The sequence below is a fragment of the Ctenopharyngodon idella genome, chromosome 4, assembly GCF_019924925.1.
Source record: "Ctenopharyngodon idella isolate HZGC_01 chromosome 4, HZGC01, whole genome shotgun sequence".
NCBI lineage: Eukaryota > Metazoa > Chordata > Actinopteri > Cypriniformes > Xenocyprididae > Ctenopharyngodon > Ctenopharyngodon idella.
This window is the reverse complement of record NC_067223.1, coordinates 24731866-24745336: the sequence shown is the minus strand read 5'-3', so window position 1 is coordinate 24745336 and position 13471 is coordinate 24731866. Positions and strand designations below refer to the sequence as shown.

The following is a 13471-nucleotide window of genomic DNA, read 5'->3' as shown; positions in this document are numbered from 1 at the left end:
GTAAGTCTAATCATTAAAGCATTATATTGCTCATGCATAGAAATTCTTTTCAGTGTTAATAATGACCTCTGTGTACTGAATGTAATTACTTTTCATTTTAAAAACAGAGCTGATGCACATCTGTACAGCGGTCATTTTGACATTGTCCAGGATGATTGCAAGATAATCAGCGTTAACTCGGATCATCAGAATGCTCTTTATCATGCTGTAGCACAAGCAACTGGCAGCAAGATGGAGGAGGAAGCATTGGTGCTACGCAAGAAAGTGAAAAATGAGGCGAGTACACTTAATTTATGGCTATGATTTCTTCAGGGGATGATGTGTGTCAAGTCAAGTCACCTTTATTTATATAGCGCTTTTTACAATGCAGATTGTGTCAAAGCAGCTTTACATTGATAACTGGTATATCATTTTGGCTGCACAGTAGCTCTTAAAGAATAGAGTCAATGCAGGCAGATCAAAGCACTATTGAATATCCAATGTCAAGTGTCCCCAACTAAGCAAGCCAAAGGGGGCAGCAGCAAGGAACCCAAACTCCAACAGGTGACATCAGGTGGCAAACAGGTGTTAAAATGGAGAAAAAAACCTTGGGAGAAACCAGGCTTAATCGGGGGGCCAGTTCTCCTCTGGTGAACAGTGCTTTGTTACCATTCAGGTAGCTATCATAAGTCCGATGGGATTGCAACATTCAAAGTATTTATTCCAGTTCCATCCAGTGTGCACATCCTAAGTGCAAAAGCCAGACTTTAGTTCAAGATATGCTCAGACTGACTGATGTCCTGAAATCACTGGCTGTTTCTCAGACGGACTAACTGAATGACCAACTGATAGATCACTTTATTTATATCAGAGGGAAATTCAGTTCATTCAATGACTAGAGATGATCAGGATTGTTTTTATTCTCACACTCTTCATTTCTCATTAGATCCAGACAAACCTTGAATCGTACACACCCCTGCTTATTCTCCAGAGAGGATACGACTTCTGTCACCAAAACCCCAGGAAATACAGCATAAATGGAGGAAGTAGAAAGGAGACAGACGTTGCACTGCAGAAATACTTACAGAGTGTTAATTTCATCAGAAGTGATGAACGTATCCTCATCAAAATGTACCATCTTGGATTTGTTGGTGAATATAACAGGTAAAGTTTTCTGTTATTTATTCAGAACAAAACAGCACTGTGTATAGACATCCACAAAGGAAAGAAAGAGAATTTACCTGATACACCAAACAATTATTAGAATTGAAGCATTGAAATATAGTATACATCCATAATCAGGAGTTTTATGTGTCCATTTATTTGATTCCATAAAGCAACAGAAACTAGAGGAAGATCAAGTACTCACCCGAGCTCTAAATTAACTTACTAGTTAAAATAAGTAGATTTCCTGCTAATTTCATTCTCATTCTCTCTGGACAGTGTTCAAAGTGCTCGGAGGTCCAGTGAGAACAACAAAGGAACACTCAACACGAGCCATATTCCACCGAAGGACTCCATCAGACTGGCTCAGACGGTCATAGAAAACTCAAACTCAGTGAGCGAGATTAAAAATAAAAACCCGGAGCTTTATAAACTGATCAGCAGCATAAAGAATGACAACAATGGATTGAACCTGATTGCCATGGAGGTTCTGGGACAAGATCACAGACAAGCTTTAACTACAGGCCCAAGCAGCCGCTCACAGATGGCCAGGTAACGTTCACGGACACCTTCAAGACAATTATACAGAATTACAATGAACACTACAGGAATTTGGAGCAGTATTACACATTAAAGATTTCTGTTTTTTATACAGGAAACTTCTAGCAGACACCATGATTAATGGAGACGTGGAGCTTCTGCTGAAACGCTGCATGATTCTGAACCACCCTCTTACCTCACAAAAGCTCAGAGAAGCTCTAGGTAAGAAACTCTGAGGTGTTAAACTTGCAAAACACATGTATAATCTACCCTCCAACACATACTGTGAGTTATCAGGGTGTTTATGGTAGGTATGATAACGCAGTTTATTTGATAAAAATGTAATCTTTGACCAATTAGATTTGAGAGAATAAGTTTTATTGTCATTTGAGCCATATACAACTATACAGAAGAAATAACAGTCTCTAAACCGAAGCTTTGGTACAACATTACAGAAGTCACAGACAACAGTGAATACACTCAACAACATGTAGCACAAAAATGAGAAGACAAAGTGGCAGTAAACACAGCAATAAATACAGCTCAAGATATTAAATGTACAGCATAACACAACTGAGAGTCTAAAAGTAAAAGTGTGGTCGTGTTGCTGCAGTCAGTAACATTCTTGTGTGTAATTTCAGGTGAAAGCATTTCGTCTCAGTGTCGCGTTTTGTCCGATGAAGGCATCCGAGGCTACTACAAAGCAGGATACCGTAACCTGGTGTCAGAGTACAGCCGCATGGGAATCCTGGATCAGAAACAGCGCGAGCGTCTGGATGAGTGGGTGAATCAGGACCTGCATGAGGACACCAACACTGTCGAATACGGCCAGCTTCTGCAGGGATTAAAGTGAAAATGAACACGTGATCACTTCAGATGAAGATGATGGCTATAGAACATAGGAAATGATTGATCTCTGCCACTGAAACTGCATTTACTGCAAAAAAATAAATAAATAAAGATGACTTGTTCTGTTGGTTGATCATTTTGGTAATTTTAAGCATTTAAGCATGATAGAATAAGAGCAAAAACTCAAAATCAGTAATAAATGTTCTAATTGTGTTCTTTAGAAAATAAATGTATTTTATTGTAGTTACTTCAGTTTGCATGGTAATAATGTTCTAGTGTGTGTTTGAGGTTTAAACATGTAGTGGTTCCAAATATTACATGCTTGTTCCAAACATAAGAATGGTGTTGAGTTTTTAAATATATGTAACAGTAATAAAATCAATGCAATGTTCAAAAAGCAATGTTCAGCTTCTCTTCAGTAGACTGATGTACACATTACTGCTCTGTAGTGTAGATCAGGACACTACATCTCTGATTAAATGTAACAAAAAATAATTTACTTGAAACTGTGTGCTGAATTTATAATCACACAATTCTTCATAATCTGTGAAATGAAGGGAGTTTTTGATAATCTACATTTTACACATGTAATACATTTTGTTACTAATCTGAATGGATTTATACTTGTAACTTATCTCATTTTCTGAAAATTTTGCCAATAAAATTTGATTATTTTACGTTTGTGCCTATTTTATTCTTATATAAGCAGGAAAGGGATGAATGACTAAACACATGGTGGACTCGAATCAATATAAAAGTCTTTGCTACTGATAAAGAGTTTTTGTCGCCATCTTATAGTGAAATAATGTAAATGACTCAAGTCGAAATCACAATCTCTCAATACCAACTAAACATGGCATATTATTTATATAAAGTAAACTATTTATTCAGCATTAGTATTTCAATGATCAGTAATAATGTTAGAATATATCAGAACATGTTATAAACCACATTCTACCAATGTATAATCTATCAATATTAAACTGCTACACAGTTATAAGGCAGTAAACAGTTACAACTCTATTATTTCATGTCATCAAAAATGCTGAATGCTTATGTAAACTGCGGCTAGTTTTATGTGCTTTTTATTTTGTTTTGTTTTTATCAGCTGTGTGTGTGTGTGGTAGTTTTTATTGTAATACTTATAATGTGTTAAAATATGTTACAAATTGAGGGCGTGTAAATGATGACAGAATTTCTGAGTGAACTGTCCATTTAATATCAATAGGCAACAGCAGTCCATCAGTGTCAATTTCAGCAATTTTTCTTCATTTCAGTGGTTAGTGCAGAACAACATGTACCAATAAATATTTGAAGATTTTTTTTTTTTTGCAAGTACAAAACGTTTTTTTGTACCTGCATAAGCAAATTATTCGCATAAATTTTAAGCAAACAAGTTTACGTTTGCTTGTTGTTTATTTACTCATTTATTTAATAATTCACTTAATTTTATTATCACGGAAAAATGACGTGGACGATATGTGAATCAGTGTCCATCATTTTGCGAGCAACTGGTGATAAAGAAAAATGCCACGTCGCAATATTGAAAATATTTCCATTTTAAACCACGAAGGCGAGCCAGTTGATATCACACAAACAATGTGCAAACTTTGCGTGAGAGTTATGCGGGTGAAGAAGTCTCAAACTCCAGTCAATTAGGCCTATTCTCTACAGAAACTGAAAGTAAAAACGGACTGAGCTCTTGGCATCCGACGCTGCAATAACAGCGCATATTTTCTTAGAGACAATGAGAGATGAATCTAATTTATTTTAATATTTCTCTTGTGGCCCATAGTGAGAAAAAAGTATTTCGTGTTAAACAAGTTGTTCTTTAAATGAGGAGTAAGCTAACTAATACTTTATTGTCCTCGCAGCGCGTCGGTTATGCGGTGATGCGCTATGATATCGCGGGGCAAATTAATTGCAATATTAATTTAATAATAAAAGTAGCATGATAATTAGAAAAATAATTTAATAACCCTGCATGCCTGTCAACTACGCCACTGTGAAGGGATAAACGGCTCGGGCACGGCATCAAATGAACTGTTTCATACAAATCCACATGCATGGACCGTTCAGTGTTCAGTACTGCAATGTCTCCTGTCTCCTGCTGTTTCTCATGTGTTTTCAGTCTGCGCAAGCAAGAAACGTTTACTAGACTGTGAACTAGCTTTGACTCTCCGCACAGCCGAATTTTTATGACCACGGACGGCGCGCATTTGCATGCGCCGAAAAACGCGTCTTTCCGCGCTCAGGGGGTAAAGGAGTATCTTAGAAAGACATGCTCGCTCAACTGTGCGCGAGACAGAGGGGAACGTGGGAAATGAATACCCGGGCCTTAACCGCTCTAAATTGTAGTGGACTGGAGCTGACGGATCACAATGTCGCCCATGGTGGCAGATATTTTTCAAATGCATTGTCATAGTAATTCTGTACAGTAAGGATTTATTATTATCACAAAAATCAATTGACTGCGCTCTTTTCAGGTGCATAAAGCTGAGTAAATTATGAGGGGAATTATACATTTTTGGTGAATTATCATCTTAAAAGTAAATAGCATGGTCAAAACCGTCTGCAAGACTTTTCTTCTGTTATGCCAGGGCTCAACTATGAGAATGTTTGCTACTGGCTCGATCAGATAAGCAATGTTGCCAGGAAAAAATGTGATAAATAAATGTGTTAGATCCAACTTTAGAATAGGATTTAACCATAAAGAAATCCATGGTCATTTGCTGCATCAACACAGAGTTATAATAAGCATCAGGACACTGCAGAGGTTATGTAGAAAACTGAATTACTGTGTAGACAAAGTGGACAGCATTGGATAGACTTCTCTCGGACCCTCAGAGACGATGGCCATTTCACTAGTGATTTCTTGGACAAAAATCTAAAGTTCTGCTTCTTCAACCTTGTCATGGTACATACCAACCAAGTTATTGTAATAAGTATGTTATATTATAGCCTGTAAATTGTGAATTAACAGTCAATTACACATACTGTAATGTAGGCAATCATATTGTATAGCTTATAAAAAGGCCAAGCTGTACAATATCCTTGACGTAGATGTTACTTTCCAGAACACAGTTCGATTCAACATGGAACTCTGGGATATTGTCACAGGAGTCTGGGAGTTCAGGGACCATCCCACAGGTATGTCCAGTTGATATCCTCTGCAACCACCAAATTACAACTAGCACAGAATCTCAAAAATCTGCTGAGCTTGTTTTCATCAATTTCCCTGATACACATTTTACAGCACCAGTGTCCTAACATGATAGAAGCATCATACTACCATCATACACCCTGATCATTTAAGTAGGCAATCACTGCATTGAAGTGACCGTCTTACAGAAACATTTTCTGTGCGTTTTTTAGGATTTTGAGCTGATTTCTGAGTTACTCTTTTCTTTTGAGTCAGGCTGAATTTAAGCTTTGTCTGGAGGTGTTCACCATCTTGCATTAGCACAAGGGACCTGAATCATCACACATAATAATTACTGGTCTCCTCACTGATTTATTTCCAAACAACTTGTAGTAATCTCTTAAAAAGTTTGCAGAAATAAATAATACAGATTCAGTGTGGTGTGTTAACATAAGTTGCTGCAGGGATAGGGGAGGCATCTTTAATACCACCAACTCGTACACATAAAAAATGTGCAGATTTCCCTCAAGCTTTTTGTTCTTCTTGCAGCATCAATACACACAATGTCATCTCTGCATGATTACTAGAAAAGTCTGATTGTGTTTGATTTGGGGTGCACATCCCTTCTCTCTTCAACCATTTTCTGAAGACTTAATTTCATTTCCATGCCTTCTGAATTTCTTCTGTGTTTATCCGTAGGTGCTTGGTCTCGACATCCCAATTTGAAGACATTAGGTTCTGTGTTGTCCAGACACTGTGAATGTAAGGCCCCAGGAAACATTCCAATTGTTTGACAATAATGTCTCTTTCATCAGCCCATACAGGTCTTCTTTGTGATTCCTCCATACTATGACAGACCTCCTCTCACTGAGACGTCACCAGGCCTTTAGGTTGCTCTCATCATGCACAGTCACCTCTATACAAACAGGGCAATCTATCTGCAAACGTTAATTTTCACTGTATGCCTTTTAAATGCTATGCTGCAATATTGGTGGACAGACTGTATTCACTTTAATATAATATTTGTCCACTAGAGCAGAGGTGTCCAAAGTAAGGGGGATTCATTTCATACAGCCCGCAGCTTGTCTATTAAAATATGTGTGGCCTGACACAAATAAGTTACAAATCATGCATCTCGTCACTTTATAATATTAATATTGAACCACTGTACTCACATGAACTGATTTAAATATGTTTTTAGTACCTTTATGGATCTTGATAGAGGAAATGTCATTGCTCCCTATGGAGGCCTCACTGAGCCATCCAATTTTTAACTAAAATATCTTAATTTGTGTTCTGAAGATTAACGAAGGTCTTACGGGTGTGGAACGACATGAGGGTGAGTAATTAATGACAGAATTTTCATTTTTCACTTAGCTATATTATCATTAGCTTTTACAGGGTTGACAGGGTACGCTGGCGCGTTTGGCTGCCGCTCCTCTCCCATTTGTTTTTATTTAGTTTGAGTTTTCAAGAGGGTTTTGGAGCGCGTGAAGACTGCCTATTTTATTGCCATGCGGAATAACGCATCACCCGTTGGATCACTGTTTTTATTATTTGTTTCCTGCAGGAATCTACTCTCCTGCTGTGTCTCCCAGGACTTACACCATTGTGGGGTTACGGCTGGTGTGGACTTCTCCAAAATGGCTTTAAGGTACACTGCTTGCGAACTGTTGAACCTTAAAGGAAAGTTTTATCTGGCGAATGACATGCTCTCTGCGATCATATTGGAATATTGAGACCTCGCTCATCAGGACGCAGCTTCTCTTGTTTGTCATCTAATGCTGTTGCTTATCCTACATATCTGTGCAAATCTCAAAGGCTGTCGTGTAGGCCTATGGGGGTTAATTTTAACAACCTAAAGGCTCTTAAGCAAGTGGGGGTTTCCCCGGTTTCATCAGCTGCTCCCCGCGTGTTGAAATCGGCACTTTTCAATGCACGCTCTGTCAATAACAAAGCTGTGATGTTATCTGACATCATTACAGAAGAAAAATTGGACCTTGTGTGTTTAACGGAAACCTGGCACAAAGAGTCTGATGGTCTTCTCTTTAATGAACTTACTCCTGCTGGATATGGATTGTTTGATCTCCCACGATCCTCTGGTAGAGGTGGGGGTATCAGTGTTCTGTATAATCACCAACTCATCATGATCCCTGTGGATGTACCTCAGTTTAACTCGTTCAAATGCCTTGTACTGAGTGTATCTCCACTGCCATAGCCACAGTCTACAGGCCTCCTAAGATAAATAAAGACTTTTTGTCTGAATTTGCAGATATGTTGTCCTTGTTGTGCCTCAAATTTGAGAGAACTCTTATTTTGGGTGACTTATCATCCACATGGATATAAAAGATTCTACAACAACAAAAGACTTTTCATCTTTATTGGAGTGCTTCGATTTGAACCAGCTGGTGGACTGTCCTACTCATAATAAAGGCCACACTCTCGATTTAGTGATCCTAAATGGTTCATTTGTGTCCCAGTTGTCCACCTCTGACTTAGGCCTGTCTGATCATCTTGCTGTCTATTTTAATATGAAGCTGCCTGACATGAACACTACCTCTTTGCGCATTATAAACTATCGCAAATGGAGATCTATTGACCCCTCTGATTTTGCTGAATTCATTGATTCTTCTTTAAGTTGTTTTTCTCCATTTGATGCATTTAAAGACAAAGTCTTCATGGTTAACTCTGTAATCTTCCTCAGAATTTTCTGATACCCATTTCTCAAACTTCTCCACAATGGACTTGAATTCTCTTTGCAATGAGGTTTCAAAAAAGAAAGCTGCCACTTCCATTGTTGATCCTGTACCAACCAGGCTGTTTCAATCGTATTTTACTACTTTATGTCTGGCTGTATTAAGCATCATCAATGATTCTCTGTGTACTGGTGTAGTGCCAGCAGCATTTAAAATTGCTGCTGTGACCCCTGTACCAAAAAAAAAACATAAATTTTGATAATCTCAATAATTTCCGTCCCATATCCAATCTTCCGTTTCTCGCCAAAATTTTAGAGCGAATTGTTGCTAATCAATTGAATTCTCATCTTACTGCAAACAATCTGTTTGAGCCATTTCAATCAGGATTCTGTAAACTCCACAGCACTGAAACAGCTTTAGTTAAGGTCACTAATGATTTGCTAATAGCTTCTGATTCTGGCTGTCTTTCTATCTTGATTCTTCTTGATCTCAGTGCTGCATTCGACACTGTTGATCATGCAATTTTACTTACTTGTTTAGAGTCTGTCTTTGGTGTTTCTGGGACTGCACTACGCTGGTTTGAGTCTTATCTCTCAGATCGAAAGCAGTTCATTGCTATGGGTGGTTGCAGGTCTGATATTGGTGTTGTGAAATCTGGTGTTCCTCAAGGATCAATTTTGGGCCCTTTACTTTTTAGCATTTACATTTATCCATTGGGTCATCTTTTAAGATCACTTGGTCTCAACTTTCACTTTTATGCAGATGACACTCAGGTTTATGTACATTCAATACCTGATGTTAATGTGGCAGTGTCTTTTCTTTCTCAATGTATTTCTGAGATAAAAAAATGAATGTCTGGAAATTTCTTGTGTCTGAACAGTGACAAGACAGAGGTAATGCTCATTGGTTCACCCCACCAGATACGTAAGGCTGGGTCTTTAACTTTAAATGTGGATGGCTCTACACTGGAATTTCAAACAAAATTAAGAAATTTGGCTCCTCACTATCTTACTGAGCTTTTAGCCCCCTACACACCTGTGCATGCTCTCCGCTCTTCGGAAAGTGGCCTTTTAATCGTCCCACATACCTGTTTAAAATCTATGGGTGATAGGGCGTTTTCTTCAGTTGCTCCAAGACTTTGGAATTCCTTGCCTGCTTGGATTAGGCAAGCAGAATTCCTTAGTGTTTTTAAATCCTCCCTTGAAGATTATTTCTTTAGGGTAGCTTTTACTTGATTATATTGAAATCAAATTTTTTATTTAATTGTTTTGATAGTATGTTTTTATTTGGTGTGTTTTTTTTATATCTCACTTATTTTAAAGTATTGCTTGTATAATTGTATGCTTTTTTTCCTTCTGTGAAGCGCTTTGAGATGCTACCTTTAAAGGCGCTATAGAAAATAAAGTTTATTATTATTATTTTAAGTACAAAGTACAAAACACACACTTTCAGTTGCCAGTGATGATATTTAGCTCTTATCTTGCTAAGACTATAATGTATGATAACTGATTAAACAAGAACCCAAGAGTTAAATATTATCACTGGCGGTTTTAAGGGTGTGTTTTGTACTTTGTCCTTACTTATGACCATTTAAGATAAATTATATATATATATTATCTTAAATAGTCCAAAGCTCAGCCCCCTCTTTCCTCACAGTTGATAAAGAAGAGCAACAGACTGCATGAGCTACTTCACTTTTTTCACAGCCATGGACTTCTCTGCACAAGAATAATTTTTTTTTTTTAAGTTTTTTTTCTTTGTTTGTTTGTTTTTACTTTAGTTATAATTACAGCAATTCCAGTAGTTTTTGGTAGTTTTGGTAGTGTTTGGCTAGTGTTTATTTTTTTAATGTAACAGAATATCCTGAAAAATGCCAGTCCAGGTTGTCGTCAAAAATCAAACTCCTTATACCTGGTACTTTACCACCCAGGATAGGAAGAGAGGGGTAAGAACTTTTGGTTCATTCAATACACCGGATTATTTATGCAATTCTATATTTTAAATCATGCTTCATAGTTACTTTTCCCTCTGATTAACCAGAAAATAACTGAGACAATGACACAATATCTCACAACAATATTAGTCTATACTTTATTTTATTTACTGTTTTTCTGATAACAACTGATGTATAATTCTGCTCCACAGTATACACGCATCAATGCTGGCGGCACAACATCCTATAAGGAGTCCAAGTTAATCCATCGCTACATCAAAATAAGATATAATAATCACACACAGGACAGTTTTGAGTATGAGTTTAACACCTTTAAACGCAACCCCTCCTTTACCTTAAGGGAAACCTACGACCGTTCCCAGATCCAACTGAGCTGCTCCTCTGAGGGTCCAACTCAATACTGTCTCAACTATGGTAAGTTCCTGCAAACATACAGTTATGTACTACACTATACACCCAAAACTTTGTGCACCCCTGACCATCACACTCATATGTGTTTGTTGAACATCCCACTCCAGATTTATTTCCCCTATGCATTTATAATAAGCTCCACACTTCTGGGAAGGCTTTCCACTAGATTTTGGAGCATAACGGTGGGGATTTGTGTTCATTCAACTACAAGAGCATTAGTGAGGTCAGGGATTGAGGTTAGGTGAGGAGGCCTGGGGTGCAGTCGGTGTTCCAGTTTATCCCAAGGTGTTCATGGAAGGTTCTATCACTCAAAGTGGGTATAAAATTATGATTCTAACAAATGGGAGAATAAAGAGAAGGCTGCGTGATAAGGAACATTCAAATTGGCCAACAGTAAAGCAGGGAGAGAGCTCCTGTTTACAGAATGAGATTCCATGTGAATCTATAGGAGAATCCACTGCACTCTCATAAAAACAGGGCATTAGTTTAATACTATACAAAAATAGTGTTAAAAAACTGGCATTGCCAACATTGCTAATTTGTTAGTGTGCCTTAAGCCCTATTTGAACGGGATTAGTTTTACATGGGGAGCTGGAGTAAAGTAATTTTACCTCAGGACGTCTGTAATATCAATTGGCCAATTCGCACGGGACAAGACATCTCAGTAAAACTAGCAGAAGTGGGAGGGGTAACTCGATTTATGCACCGCCGTCTCCTCCCTGTCGTCATGTGGGTATACGTTGCTTCCTGATACAATGTGCGAAAACACATAATCTAAATATATAAACTATATATAACAGTTAGGTGCATGAACTGAGAACTTTTTCTTGAGCTTTTGATACATAAGAGGTCATCGTACTATAAAAATATCCTGTGAGTTTCAGAACTGAAAACTCCCAGGTGAAAAAAAAAGTACATTTCTATAATGCTAAATACATACATATACATTTCTATAAAATGCTCTATTTTCATGCACTAATTTTGTACTTAATATACTAAAAATTCATCTTTAGTACTTCTTAAGATAATCTTAAGAACATGTAAGTGTACTCAACTGTGCTATTTTGAGACACCATGAAATATGAACTAAAATGTGCTTTTAATATACTATCTCTGTATTTAAAAAATGTATTTGATGTTTAATGTACATTTACGTACATTAAACATCAAGTGTTTAACTGAGAGATCAACTTAAACTAGGCCAAACCCACAGTCACTCTCCAGATATCAAATACAAAGAAATATGAGGATAGAAATAAGTTCATAATCTAAAACTGTTATTGATAAACTTTTCCAAGACTTGCCTTAATCAATCTCTCTAAGGATTGTATGTATGGAAAATCATCTGTAAAACAGCCACCTCTCATTATAGTTAAGTATGCCAGAGAGGCGCTACATAAAATGGAGGCACCGCTGGGATAATTAGTGTGGGTTTCTTGTTTTTTTTTTCACTTTAAATTGAAAATTACCATTTTGAAGCTTTAAATAGTGCTAATTGATAAGCTAATATGGAACGTATGAAAGAGCTAGTATCAGAATTAAAAGGATGGTGCCGTGGCGAGGCATTAGACGAGGCTCATGCAGTCCTGGTGCTCATTCAAGAAGATGTAGACACAAGTACAATAGAAGAGACAATGCAAACTGTGAAGCGTTTGGGACGTGTGCGAGTCAGAGGCCGAACTTTCAACAGTCAACTAAACCGAAACCTGGTTTTGTGTGAATGTAAGGAAGTAGTAAAAGGCGAAATTGTTCCAGCTGAAGTGTTTCCTATTGATGGTGGAGGACCGTGGCTTGTTATCATAGCAGATGCAGCTACCTGAGCCAATACACAAGTTTATACGTCCGAAACGCAACAAGCTCCAGGTAAAAATGTTGAAGACCTTTGCACATTGTTCCCTGAAAATGAAGCTGCTGCCAAGTCAACAGAGGCCATCCTGCGAGCTGTGAGTGATTTACTTGACAAGACGTCCAAGTCCTCCAGTGAGCATGGAAGTTATCACCGCTTACGAACTTTCTCTGGGTTGTTGCCCACCCCCGCTGGAGAAGAGCAGTTCGACCACTGGTTGGGTCAAGCACGGCTCATGGTAGAAGAGTGTGACTGCTCTCACAAAGAGAAGAGGCGGAGACTGATGGAAAGTCTCAGAGGCCCGGCGCTCAACATTGTAAAAGCAGCACAAGCCAGTGATCCTGATGTGGGCCCCGAAGACTGCTTGGAGGCCCTGGAGCATGCATTTGGGACAGCAGAGTCAGAAGAAGAGTTGTATTTTGCATTTCGTTTACTGCAGCAACAACCAGGTGAGAAGCTGTCTGACTTCCTCAGACGTCTAGAACAGTCGTTGAATAGGGTGGTGCAGAGAGATGGACTCCCCCTTGGATGTGCAGATAGAGCAAGACTCCACCAATTGTTGCATGGTGCGATAGCCTCTGATCTGATGTTGGTTACCCTTCATTTGAGAGAGAGGAGAGCAAAGCCCCCAACCTTTCTCCAGCTGTTAAAGGAGATACGCACAGAAGAGGAATATGAGGCCTCACGAAAGAAGATTACTCCTGTCATGCAAGGTGGAAATGTAAGGCAGAATGCTGATGTGAAACAGACGGAAATTGAGAACTTGAAGTCTGAGATCAAAGAACTTAAGGCCTTGGTTGCTGCTATTGTGTCTAAGCCAGCCCACGACACTTCAGTTAGCAGTGAGAAAATTCCCCCAAATGTAGTGTACAATGAGTGTAGTTCGGACA

At 38.3% G+C, this 13471-nt stretch overlaps 2 protein-coding genes across 8 annotated transcripts in view; one reads left to right on the top strand and one right to left on the bottom strand.

The window, feature by feature from the left end:
* LOC127511088 (gastrula zinc finger protein XlCGF57.1-like) overlaps positions 1-13471 on the bottom strand; it is a 195809-nt gene that overhangs the window by 153977 nt on the left and 28361 nt on the right. The gene's annotated exons all lie outside the window — the stretch shown is intronic.
* LOC127511048 (uncharacterized) overlaps positions 1-13471 on the top strand; it is a 47347-nt gene that overhangs the window by 15998 nt on the left and 17878 nt on the right. The window contains exons 7-11 of one of the 6 annotated variants that reach the window (XM_051891379.1): positions 108-276; positions 926-1143; positions 1423-1695; positions 1799-1905; positions 2325-3038. The exons of 1 other annotated variant lie outside the window; for it this stretch is intronic. In XM_051891379.1, coding sequence (XP_051747339.1) covers positions 108-276; positions 926-1143; positions 1423-1695; positions 1799-1905; positions 2325-2536 — 979 coding nt within the window. In that variant the 3' untranslated portion in view covers positions 2537-3038. Of the gene's footprint in view, positions 1-107; positions 277-925; positions 1144-1422; positions 1696-1798; positions 1906-2324; positions 3039-9959; positions 10316-10515; positions 10739-13471 lie in introns of those variants that run through there. 4 more of the 6 variants (XM_051891380.1, XM_051891382.1, XM_051891381.1 and 1 more) reach the window with 4 other exon arrangements.